This window comes from Moschus berezovskii, chromosome 7 (assembly GCF_049115385.1).
Source record: "Moschus berezovskii isolate FMDL1 chromosome 7, NW_MosBer_1.0, whole genome shotgun sequence".
Classification (NCBI taxonomy): Eukaryota; Metazoa; Chordata; class Mammalia; order Artiodactyla; family Moschidae; genus Moschus; species Moschus berezovskii.
The window spans coordinates 102,583,372-102,595,787 of NC_142466.1; the positions used below are offsets into that span (position 1 = coordinate 102,583,372).

Below are 12,416 nucleotides of genomic sequence, written 5' to 3' on the forward strand. Positions count from 1 at the left end.
GAATACTGGAGTGGGTTGCTGTTCCCTTCTCCAAGAGATCTTCCCAGCCCAGGGATCAAACCCAGGTCACCTGCATTGTAGGCAGACTTCTTACTGTCTGAGCCACCAGGAAAGCCCTATGTATAAATACAATTTTTAAAGTCCATAACACATGTAAAGGGTGTATAGGTATATACATGTTTATATTTTAACACATATGAGGGTCAGTTCTAATGAATGGAATTTCTGGGAGTGTCATGTTATTAAAGGTATGTCACAGAGATGGGAGTATGTCCATGCAGGGGCAGCCTTAACTGGACATAACTATCAGAGTAATATTCTTGTAGAACATAAAGTTTTCATTTATATTATTTAATTTGATCTTTTCAGTTACTCTGTGAAATAAGCCAAGATTCACCATTAACCTTTAAGAAAACTAGGTCTCAAGATGTAAGATGTGAGGTCTTGAGATGTAAGTCACAGTCATTATTGGCTGAGCATGGACTAAATTCTGAGTCTCTAATGGCAACCCACTCCAGTGTTCTTGCCTGGAGAATCCTAGGGACGGGGGAGCCCGGTGGGCTGCCGTCTATGGGGTCGCACAGAGTTGGACACGACTGAAGTGACTTAGCAGCAGCAGCAGCAGCAAACTCTTACCTCTAGGCTTTTCTCCCTGCAACAGGGGTAAGAGCATGCATCTCTCATTCCGGTCTTATATCCTAACATCATTATGGCTCTGAGGATGTTTTCATATTAAATAGATCCCATATACTTTCATATTGAAGAGATCCCATATACATATTCTGGAGAATGTAACTTATCTTCAGAAATCCCTCTTTTTTCCTAGGAATACACTTTTTGCTTGAAATATGTGGTCCTTGTAGGAATTGTATTTCCTCCTGTTGTAAAAGAATGCCATGATATTTTAGGATATTGTTAGCATCAGTTCAGTTCAGTCACTCAGTTGTATCTGACTCTTTGTGACCTCATGAATCGCAGCACGCCAGGCCTCCCTGTCCACTACTAACTCCCGGAGTTCACTTAAACTCATGTCCATCGAGTCGCTGATGCCACCCAGCCATCTCATCCTCTGTCGTCCCCTTTTCCTCCTGCCCCCAATCCCTCCCAGCATCAGAGTCTTTCCCAATGAATCAACTCTTCACGTGAGGTGGACAAAGTATTGGAGTTTCAGCTTTAGCATCAGTCCTTCCAATGAACATCCAGGACTGATCTCCTTTAGAATGGACAGGTTGGGTCTCCTTGCAGTCCAAGGGACTCTCAAGAGTCCTCTCCAACACCACAGTTTGAAAGCATCAATTCTTTGGCGCTCAGCTTTCTTTATAGTCCAACTCTCACATCCATTCATGACCACTGGAAAAACCATAGCCTTGACTAGATGGACCTTTGTTGGCAAAGTAATGTCTCTGCTTTTTAATATGCTATCTAGGTTGGTCATAATTTTCCTTCCAAGGAGTAAGCGTCTTTTAATTCCATGGCTGCAGTCAGCATCTGCAGTGATTCTGGAGCCCCCCAAAATAAAGTCTGACACTGTTTCCACTGTTTCCCCACCTATTTCCCATGAAGTGATAGGACCAGATGCCATGATCTTAGTTTTCTGTATGTTGAGCTTTAAGCCAACTTTTTCACTCTCCTTTTTCACTTTCATCAAGAGGCTTTTTAGTTCCTCTTCACTTTCTACCATAAGGGGTGGTATCATCTGCATATCTGAGGTTATTGATATTTCTGCTGGCAATCTTGATTCCAGCTTGTGCTTCTTCCAGACCAGGGTTTCTCATGATGTATTCTGCATATAAGTTAAATAAGCAGGGTGACAATATACAGCCTTGATGTACTCCTTTTCCCATTTGGAACCAGTCTGTTCCATGTCCAGTTCTAACTGTTGACATGGGAGGGGCTTAATCAATCATTTATTCATTTACCCATTTATCAGTATGTGTTAGTCACATATTATATGCTAGGTACCATTTTAAATTTGCATATACACCGATGGAGAGATTCAGTACCTGCCCTCAAGGAATCATCTTTGCCACCTATTGGAGGAAATATAAATAGAATCAGCAGTTAGAATGAAATATGATAAGGGAGGATGGGCAAAATAGGGAATTAAGAAGGTATAAAAGAAGGGGATTAAGAGATATAAACTTCTACTCATTGGTATGTAATGTACAATATAGGGAATATAGTTAGTAATATTGTAATAGCTTTGTATGGTGACAGATGGAAGCTAGAGTTATCATGGTGATCATTTTGTAATGTTTGAAAATATTGAATCACTGTCTTCTACATCTCTATGAAAATATCAAATCACTATGTTCTATACCTGAAGCTAATATAATATTGTATGTAAATTATAATTCATTTAATAAAGAAGCCCTTGATCTTTTGTACATCAAAAAATCAAAAAAGAAATATAATAATTGTAGTAAAAGTATATAAAAATGATAACTTATGAGCTCACTGAACAGATTATTTCATTGGTCTGTGTCTACATATCTAGTACCAAACGTAATTTTTTGCTGTCTAACGTTGAACTGAAGAGGAGTCCTGGAAGAATAAATATATATGTATTCCTAGGAAAATCAGAAATTGTTTTTCAGAGAGTGGAACTGAAACATGCAAGATTTTGTTAGTCAAGGGCATTTCAGACAAAGGGAACATGTTATGAAGACACAGAGGCTTGAAAAATTGTGGCATATTTGGCAAGTGAAATATGAGGAGGGTGGAGATAAAGGCCAGATCAGTAGTCTAGACCTAAACACAGTGACCTTGTCTGTCATGCCAAGAAGTTTAGATTTTGTCCTGTAGATAGTGAATCACTAGTGAAGAACTTATAGTTCTTTCTTCAGTTCCAGAACCCCGTAAAAATGAAGAAAAGTGAAGAGACTATAGATAAATGACTAGTGTTTGTATAGAATTAAAAAATTTGTGAGACATTTGTCTGTCATCCATTAGCTCATTAAATTTTCCTAGCTGTCTTACAGACTATAATTATTATCCTTTAATTACTGATGAGAAAATTATATCTGCGAGAGGTTTGTTCTTTCATTGTCTCATTCCTTCAGGCACTGCTTTAGACATTGGAGATACAGTGATAAACAAAATGAAGTCCCTTTCCTCATGGAGCTTATTTTCTTCTGAAGTGATATGTCCAGGGTCACAGCTAAAATGAAGTGAGAGTTGAACACAGTCTGCTTCAAAAATCCCATGTTCTTTCTACTGTACTATTCAGTCCTAAAGAGCATTTATACTAATGAATGATGAAAATATCTTTGAACGCATTGTACTTCAGATATGCCTTTAACTCTCTTAATTAGCCTTCTTTTCCCGTAAAACTAGAACGTATAAAACTCACCCTTTGGGAATCCTGATTATATTCCTTCCTCCTTTAACTTGGCTCTCCTAGAATCTGCTCTTTATAGTCTTATTTTAATGTGTGACTAACAAGGAATTCTGAAATCTGATTTTTATACTAGAAAAATTATAATATGGAGTTAGTGTTCAAGTTTGATTTGGATGTCACAGAAATATTTCTGGTAACTTATAAATGGCTGTAGTAACTTACTATTTGTTATCTCTGTAGCAATACCTTGATGATAACACTGTAGAAGCTGTGACCTTTCAGAAGCGTGCAAAGGAATTGTTGCAACTAGCAGCCAAAACATTAAAGAAGTTGGGAGTACGGTTCTGGCTGAGCAGTGGAACTTGTCTAGGTAAAATTCTTCTTGCTTTTTATTTGTCTTTTTGACATTTCATCCTCTTGGGCTTTAGGGATGACTGCTTGAGATGATAAAACATCAGTGGTATTTGAAGTGTTATATTTATAGACAGAATAAACATAGTGCATGGAGCAAGGATTTATTGATATTTTAAAAAAGAAATAACTTCAAAATCATAAAACAGGAAGGCCATGTTGTGTTTCCCAAAATAATGTGTATAAAATTTATATCAGAACATGTAGTCTACATGTGATCCTCAGGTAATCTTTAGATTAGCATTTTATTATTTCTACCTATAGGTTGTTATTCTCTTTAAAAAGAAACTGTATTCTCTTTCTTTACATACAAACAATACAGACAATTTGCATTGCACCAAAAGTTTCTAAGAGCAAGTTTTTTCTAAGAGAAACAATGAAGGGAATGTTATAAGGTCTTTCACAAATCTTTTCCACATCATGATGGTATCACTGATTGGACATCACTGTCTTACCACATTCTGCTTATTCTGAGATGGGAAAGTGTAGAATCCAAGAAAGATTTCCAAATCTCTTTCCACTATTCATTAGATCACACTTCTTTGGAATATTAAATTATTTAGAATCATAAAATTTTTTTTATTCTTTCTTGTTTATAATGATAGCGGATTATAGCTGTTTTTGTTCCCTCTTAGTTATAACTATTTGTACAAAAGTTAATTCTGTTCCTGCTTTTAGAGGGTTGCTGCTGCTGCTGCTGCTGCTAGGTCACTTCAGTCGTGTCCGACTCTGTGTGACCCCATAGATGGCAGCCCACCAGGCTCCGCCATCCCTGGGATTCTCCAGGCAAGAACACTGGAGTGGGTTGCCATTTCCTTCTCCAATGTGTAAAAGTGAAAGTGAAGTCGCTCAGTCTTGTCCGACTAGTAGCGACCCCATGGACTGTAGCCCACCAGGCTCCTCTGTCCATGGGATTTTCCAGGCAGGAGTACTGGAGTGGCTTGCCATTGCCTTCTCCGTTTAGAGGGTTACCGTATAATTTATTTAATTTGAGATGTTTTGAGAATGAAAGGATTGCTGTTACTAATTATGGTACAACAGGTATAAACAGGGATATATGGTTATCTTGTCATTTAAGCTTTGTGGACATTTACATGGTTCTTCCTGTCAAGGACTTTATAGCTAGAGTAAGCCACCTCAGCCCCTCGCCCTGCACAAAAAAGAGTACATCTCGTTTATGTGATATATGCTCTAAGGTTTAACTTTTTGAAGCAAGATTGTTTTGTGGACTGTTACCAAAATTCTTCTTAATCATTTGTCATAATGTCTGTTTTAGTTCTTAGCCCCATAAGGGCATTTATAAAATGAGAGAAGTTGGATTAGGTGATATTTAAAATGCCTTCCATTTTTTTCTTTTTTTCATTTTTAATAATTTGTGATTTTTTGATAGATGTGGATTATAGATTTTTCTTAAACTGGATGTGAGATCCTGCGCTTGGCTTCTAAAGATCTGTGTTAATACTGAAATTAAAGTTTAGAATTCCAAACAGTAATTCCCAAAGGTAATTGTAGACATTTGTTTACTTTTTGAATACTTTGAATGGAAGGAGTAGAAGGATAATAAGGGAAAACCCAGAGCCCTTAGTAATATTAAGGTATAAAGTTTTTTCCTTTTAGAAAGTACAATAGCACATAACTTAGAGGTAGATACATAGTAAATATGTAGACATATCTTTGGATGATACGTTGAAAATTGAGGTTGATACTGCTCTTCTTTTTTATATGACCCATCACACATTCATAGCTGTTAAGTTCTACAAATTACTGTTTAGGAAAGGAATGTTGATTAAACAAAAGAATTAAATTATGTTTTTAGCATATCTTAAAAGCAACCTTCATCATAGATTTATGAGTAAACATTTTAAGAAGTAACAGTGTTTTAAATGAATGGCTCAGTTAATAAAGCTAATAATTTATTCAGAAATTAAAGTACATCATGAAAAGCCTTGAGGTTGCTGAGTGCTCAGAGCAGGTGAAGGAAGGAAGGAATAAAAGAAATACTCTTCAACAATTGACTCCTATGATCATAAATATTAAGTTGGGATCTAATTTAAAAATTCTGATAAAACACACTATATCTAATCCTGTGAAATAAAATACATTGTTACAAAGACTGTACATTCTAATAATTACTAATTATTTCCAAACTTAAGTTTTTTAAAAAGTTTTCTTATTCCTTTTTTTTTCTTTTTTTAAGGATGGTATCGGCAATGCAGCATTATTCCATATAGTAAAGATGTTGACCTAGGAATTTTTATACAGGATTACAAATCTGATATTATTTCAGCATTTCAAGATGCAGGACTCCCACTCAAACATAAATTTGGGAAGGTCAGTAATAAAAATGCTTCATTTCATTAGTAGCATGTTTCAAAAGTAAAGTTTATGTTAAGCAACTCAGAGATGTTCCATATAGCATTTTATCATTCAGTATTGGCCAGAATGAGTTCAGCAGAAAATTATTGTGACTTCTGCACTATTTAAGGAAAACTAGAAAATCTGGCTTTTTATTGACCACAAGAAAGTGAAAAGGATGTTGGACTCTTGAAGAAGAATTTATTGCCATTACATTAGGGAACAACATAACGTAATAATTAATTAATATAATAAGTAAGAATCCTACCTACCTCACCTGAAGTGTCATTTATTTTTTTGTTCACATAGACATCATATTATTATCACCTCAAAACATTCCATTGATTGCTAAGGACTCGAAATACAGAATCATTTCAAACATTACTGGGGTTTCTTATTTATTTCACATGTCCTCGGTCACAGCAATTTTCTCACAGGTCAACTTTAATAGGTTATTGCTTAGATGAAATCTCCTTTTAGATAATTTAATTCCTATAGCCTAAGCCTATGATCCCTGGCAGTCACCTTACTCTTAATGTACTTATTCCTAGGGAGGTGTTGTCCTGAAAAGCAAGAATAAGTATGTTCTGTTTGTGGAAAATTACTTCCCTCATCATAATCATTCTAGTTTATTTAAAAATTTAATAAAGTATCTTCCTGAGGTCAAAGTCAAAGCAATAGAGCTCTAGTCATTCAGCAAATGACTTAACATTTCCTTAACACCCAGTTTCTGCCTGGCACTGTGCTCTACATGTATGGTAAAGGTGAATAAGGTACAGTCCTTATCCTTGAGAAGCCCACTGTCTAACTGAGAAAACAAATACATAAACAGTTAAGTGGTTAGTGCTGCAACAGACAAGTGTACCAAGTCCAATGGGAACTTGGAGGATAAGTTTGTAGGATAAGTTTCTTAAAGAAATGCTCTCAGAATTCTTTGTACTTTTATTTCTTCTTTTTTCATATATATAATGTAATGATATATGGGTTTCTATACTACATTTACATAAGTACTTAATTATTGATTATAATGACTTTCTAATAGTTTTACTTGGTTATTAAAGGAAATAATTTTTATTTGATTACTTTTCTTTTTTAGTCAGAAAGGAGCTCTGGAACAAGATGTTTTGCAGAGTGATCCTTTAACTACTATAAGTCATCAGTTTTAAAAAGCAACATTATTTTATGTACATTTAAGAAAGAAATGAGTGTGTGCTATTGATGCATCCCAATTTCAGAGATGCTCCAGCTTGAAAAACAGTTATCTTAAAACCTATACTCTCTCCATATAAAACATAAGAATCTTTTTTTCTTTTGATTTAAAAAAATGTTATTTCCTTTGTTTAAGTCTGTAAAGGTTTTCATCTTCTCCCTAGGTAGAAGACAGCTTGGAATTGTCTTTCCAAGGAAAAGATGATGTAAAACTTGACATTTTTTTCTTCTATGAAGAGACTGACCATATGTGGAATGGAGGCACTCAGGCCAAAACAGGAAAAAAGTTTAAGTATGAATCAGATAAGTTCTTACAAAGGGGGCTTTAGAAATAACTGCAGAAGGTAGAAGCGAGGAAGTAACTGAAAATGGGGTGGGATGGGGAATGATCATCAAGTCTCCACTCTTAGTTGGTACTTCTCAGCTTCCTAAAGAGTTTCCCAGTTATGCTTGAGAAGTGAGGATACCTATCAGGACTGAGGAAGTGCCCCTGGGTTTGTCACTTCAAAAAGTTATTATGATTGGAAGCCCTTGAGTCATCAGAAAGGGAAAGCCAAAATAAGGAACAGAAAATTAGGCCCAGAATCTGAGCCAAAAAACCAACTGGCTGTTAGAGCTGTTGGAACTTGATAATTTGATGAGAATGGGTAAGGGTCAGTAAGAATGAGATAGTTAAGGTGAAGTAAAGTTTAAGTGAGGAGATTGGGATTGGCTGGAACTGAGGTCATGAATGCTGGGCAAGCTCTGGAATGTGCCTTTAGCATAGATTGAGCCCCATTCTTTAAAGGATACACTTAAAGGATAATATGGTAGTTAACAGCTACCACATTTTGTCAAATGTAAGGTGATATGCATTGTAAGATATACCATTATTGTATGTGCTAACAAGAAAGGAAAGACACTGCTAATTATAATCTTTTTTAAGACACCTGATTCAGATAGAAAATTGCAGGGGGAAAGTATCTCAAATCTGAATTGATGGACTGCAATATATTAGACTGGCATTTTGAGCATTTTTTTTTTAATGCTGCTGTAGTCAAACTCTTTGATTACAAAAGACAAAAATGTAGACTAACTGTGTATATACCCTTTATCTATATACTGTGTATATACCCTTTATGATGCAGTTAGCCTGTTCACAGTTTTGAGAGAGAATGAATGTGAACCTGAACCCAAAGAATGTGGGCTCTGGAGTCAGGCAGACCTGGAAAATGTCAGCTTCACCCTAACTAATCGTAGCCTTTAGCTTTTTTGAACATTAATCTCCTCATACTACTGTGGGTCAGGCGCTGATGTGAACATTTTTCGTGCACTAACACATCTAATCCTCATAACAGCCATAGATAGTCTGTGAGGCACTGAGAATTTAAGTCATTTGTTCAACATCACAGCAAATAAGTCAGGCAGCAGCCTGTCTCTGGAGTTCATACTTTTAATCACTACCCGCTACTGCCTCCCTAATGCTCCTGACAGTATGAGGCACTTACTGTAATACTTAGTCCTTATTATCAGTAAGTGGTGGTTACCTTTGTTATAATTATTTAATGTTATTAATATTATGATTGCTAGTGTGACTGCTGTCATTGTTGTCATTCTTATGGTTCTTGTGTCATTCTTACTGGTTCTTATGACCAGGAGCATAGATTTACCTCACCAACTAGCTGAGATTAGGGCTTCTATCACTGAATAAACTTGAGCCATTGGGCACATTGGAGAATGTTCTGTAGCACAGAAGAATAATTCCAAACTCAGACTGATTTCTCCTGGATACATAGACATTACATACTTTATTTGAATGTTTATTTAAAGGCAAGGAGCCTCCTTGTAATATTAACCTTGTTCTGGAGATTTGAGAATAATCCAAACCTTTTTTCTCAAAGTCATAAAGTATCCCCAAATTGACATGATCCTGGAGTGTGTTCCTGAAGCTCATATATTATAAAAAATTATTTTGCTTTATGACAACAAACACCTTCATGCTAAGTAAGCTCTGACTATAAGACAGAAATACTTAGTTAATAAATATGTAGTTGACACTCTCACTGTGGCTAGGTGAATAGGGAGCTGTTTTTTTTTTACATAGGCCTGGCGTGCTGTGATTCATGGGGTCGCGGAGAGTCGGACACGACTGAGCGACTGAACTGAACTGAACTGTTTGTTTATTAAAATATAATAAAGATGCCAACCTTAATGTATAATTTCCAGACTTAAAATAAAAACTGAGATAGTATAACATAGAAATTAAAGGCATGGAGCCAGTTTGTTTGCTTTTGAATCCCAGCTCTCCATTTTACCAGCTAGTTATTTAACCTCCTTGGTCCTAAATTTCCTCAAATGTAAAATGAGAATAATAATAGAAATTGCTACATAGAATGGTTTTAAGAACTGAGTTAATCCACAGAAAGGGTTTTGAAGAGAATTAAACATATCTTGACTCACTGGAAAAGACTGATGCTGGGAGGGATTGGGGGCGGGAGGAGAAGGGGACGACAGAGAATGAGATGGCTGGATGGCATCACCGACTCGATGGACATGAGTTTGAGTGAACTCCGGGAGTTGGTGATGGACAGGGAGGCCTGGCGTGCTGTGATTCATGGGGTCGCAGAGAGTCGGACACGACTGAGCGACTGAACTGAACTGAGTGCTCAGAAGTTACTAGTTGCTATTATTAATACTCTCAGTAGCAGTAAAGAAAACTATTCTTCTTATTCTTATAAGAAATTTATAGATCAGAAACCTGTATAATTATCTCAATATTAAACTGCCACATCTCTTCTTAGAGACCTCATGAGAATGTCATTTGTTTCTGGAGCTTGTATTATAATCCTGTTATTCTTAATTTTTCTTCTAAAGCTTGGATTTCTTTCTTCCCACTGGCATGATCCCATGTCAAACCTCAAAAGAACTGTGCATTTCTAACCACTACATCTCTGGCTAGAAAAAGCCTCTTTCATTCTGCTTTAACTGCTCTTTATGGTAGCAGTGTTTGGGAAGTGTGAAGTGTTCTGATTATTTAATGAGAGAAATGAACAGTGATAGAACTGCCTGGACAGATGGTTTGAGTCCCAGATTTTCTATCATGTTACTGTGACCTTAAAAGGCAGAGAAAAGAACAGGGGATGGTTGTGAAGAGTAGTTTCTTTGGAAGATTCCCCTAGCCATATGCCATTTTCATTCTTTTCAGCACTATTTACTGTAAGAAACTGTAGAATTATCACCACTACTATTCCTAGAGGGAAAAATCTTTAAACCTAGTCTAAGGGTCTTTTTATAATATTCTACTTTTTATTCATATGTAGTTTATTCTGAGAAAAAAACTTAACGTTAATATAGAATACTTACCATTTTTTAATGGCTCAGATGGTTAAGAATCTGCCTGCAATACAGGAGACTTGGGTCAGGAAGATCCCGTGAAGAAGAGAATGGCAACCCACTCCAATATTCTTGTCTAGAGAATTCCATGGACAGAGGAGCCTGGCGGGCTACAATCCATAGGGTTGCAAAGAGTCAGATGTGACTGAGCAACTAACACTTTCACCGTTTTTTATAAAGCCAAAGAGGAACTCAGGAAGGAAGCAAAAGGTTCCCCCTTTAAAAACTTTGCATGCTCTGCATGACTTCAGAATGATGTTTTGGTCATAAGATTGAATTATGATTACAATATTGATAGCAAATGATAAAGTTACAGCTACCAGGGTATCTACCTGTATATCAGGCACTATGATAGGTGTTTTATGATTTACTCTCAGATCATCCTCACATGTTCCCTGTGGGTTAGATATTCTCACTCCCAGTTAGATATGAGGAATCTGAAGCTCAGAAAAGTGAAGTAACTTGCTCAGGGTTCTCTGGCCATTAGTGATAGGGCCAAGATTTAACTTAAGACCTGTTGGATTCTTAAGCCCAAATACTTCTGTCTAAAAGTTAATAGGTTGAATGAGTTAATACATGTAGTAATGCATTTAGAACAGTACCTGGCACATAGTAAGTACTGTGTAAGCATTAGCCACAGCTGCAACTGTCATTACCATATTATTATTCTTTTACTATTACTACTCGTGTTGCACTGGTAAAAGCATAGGACATTCAACACAGTGTTAACTTGTATTAGTTACTCTGGGTAAGCATTTTTTTTCCCAGGGCTCATATTTCTTCCATCTTTAGTTCTTAGTCTAAGGTTGTACTTTCACCTAAAATCTAAATTCTCTTCTTAAATATTGTCTAGATTTTTAATATTTATTTTTCTTCTCCAAGTTCCAATCACAGTGATAAAAGGTGATGAATAAATATATTAACCTTGCCTCCAGATGTGAAATTTTCATACCACAGCTTTACAGTTCTTATAGATGCTGCCCAGATTCCTCTGGATTATTTCTTTCCTTCAAATCTGAATCAACTAATGTAAGTGGAGGCCAGAAGTTTAAGAGGCAATAATAATGGTAATAACAAAAATTAACTTCTATTGAATATTTACTGTGTTCTAGGCACTATGCCAAGTTTTTATATGCATCATCTCGTTTAACCCTCACCACAAATTTATAAGGGAGCTTTACTGTCACCCTCATTTTATGGGTGAGGAAATTAAGGCAGAGGTAAGACTCAGACTTGGGCCATATCACTTCAGAGCCTGTATTCCAACCCGCATACAATACACTGTCACCACAATCTCAGTCATATTGTTAATACTCCCTCCGTGAAAAGAGCCCTTCTGTTTATTGACATTGTCAGAATATTATAGCTACCTCTGTATCCACTGACAGAAAATTTACTACCCCGGGGCTAGTTGTGGGTTCCTTAGACCTTCTGTTATATTCAGCTTCTGCTTATTGTATAGATCTTCAAAAAAATTGGATTTGTCCTCTGTGGGACTAGACTTATCCAAGTATGACTCCTATATAATTTAACATTTCATTTCTGAAGAATTTATTTGCTAACTGCTATGTGCCAAGGAATTCCATCACCTCCACTAGCTTTGTTCCTGGTGATGCTTTCTAAGGCCCACTTGACTTCACATTCCAAGATGTCTGGCTCTAGGTCAGTGATCACGTTATCGTGACTATCTTGGTCGTAAAGATCTTTTTTGTACAGTTCTTCTGTGTAT

General features: G+C 36.3%; 1 protein-coding gene across 5 annotated transcripts in view; it reads left to right on the plus strand.

The window, feature by feature from the left end:
* The window catches only part of FKTN (fukutin), a 96,584-nt gene that overhangs the window by 30,200 nt on the left and 53,968 nt on the right, over positions 1 to 12,416 (plus strand). For all 5 annotated transcript variants that reach the window (XM_088838237.1, XM_088838236.1, XM_088838233.1 and 2 more), the window contains exons 7-9: positions 3,581 to 3,710; positions 5,949 to 6,082; positions 7,480 to 7,607. In XM_088838237.1, the coding sequence (XP_088694363.1) occupies positions 3,581 to 3,710; positions 5,949 to 6,082; positions 7,480 to 7,607 (392 nt within the window). The remainder of the gene's footprint in view (positions 1 to 3,580; positions 3,711 to 5,948; positions 6,083 to 7,479; positions 7,608 to 12,416) is intronic.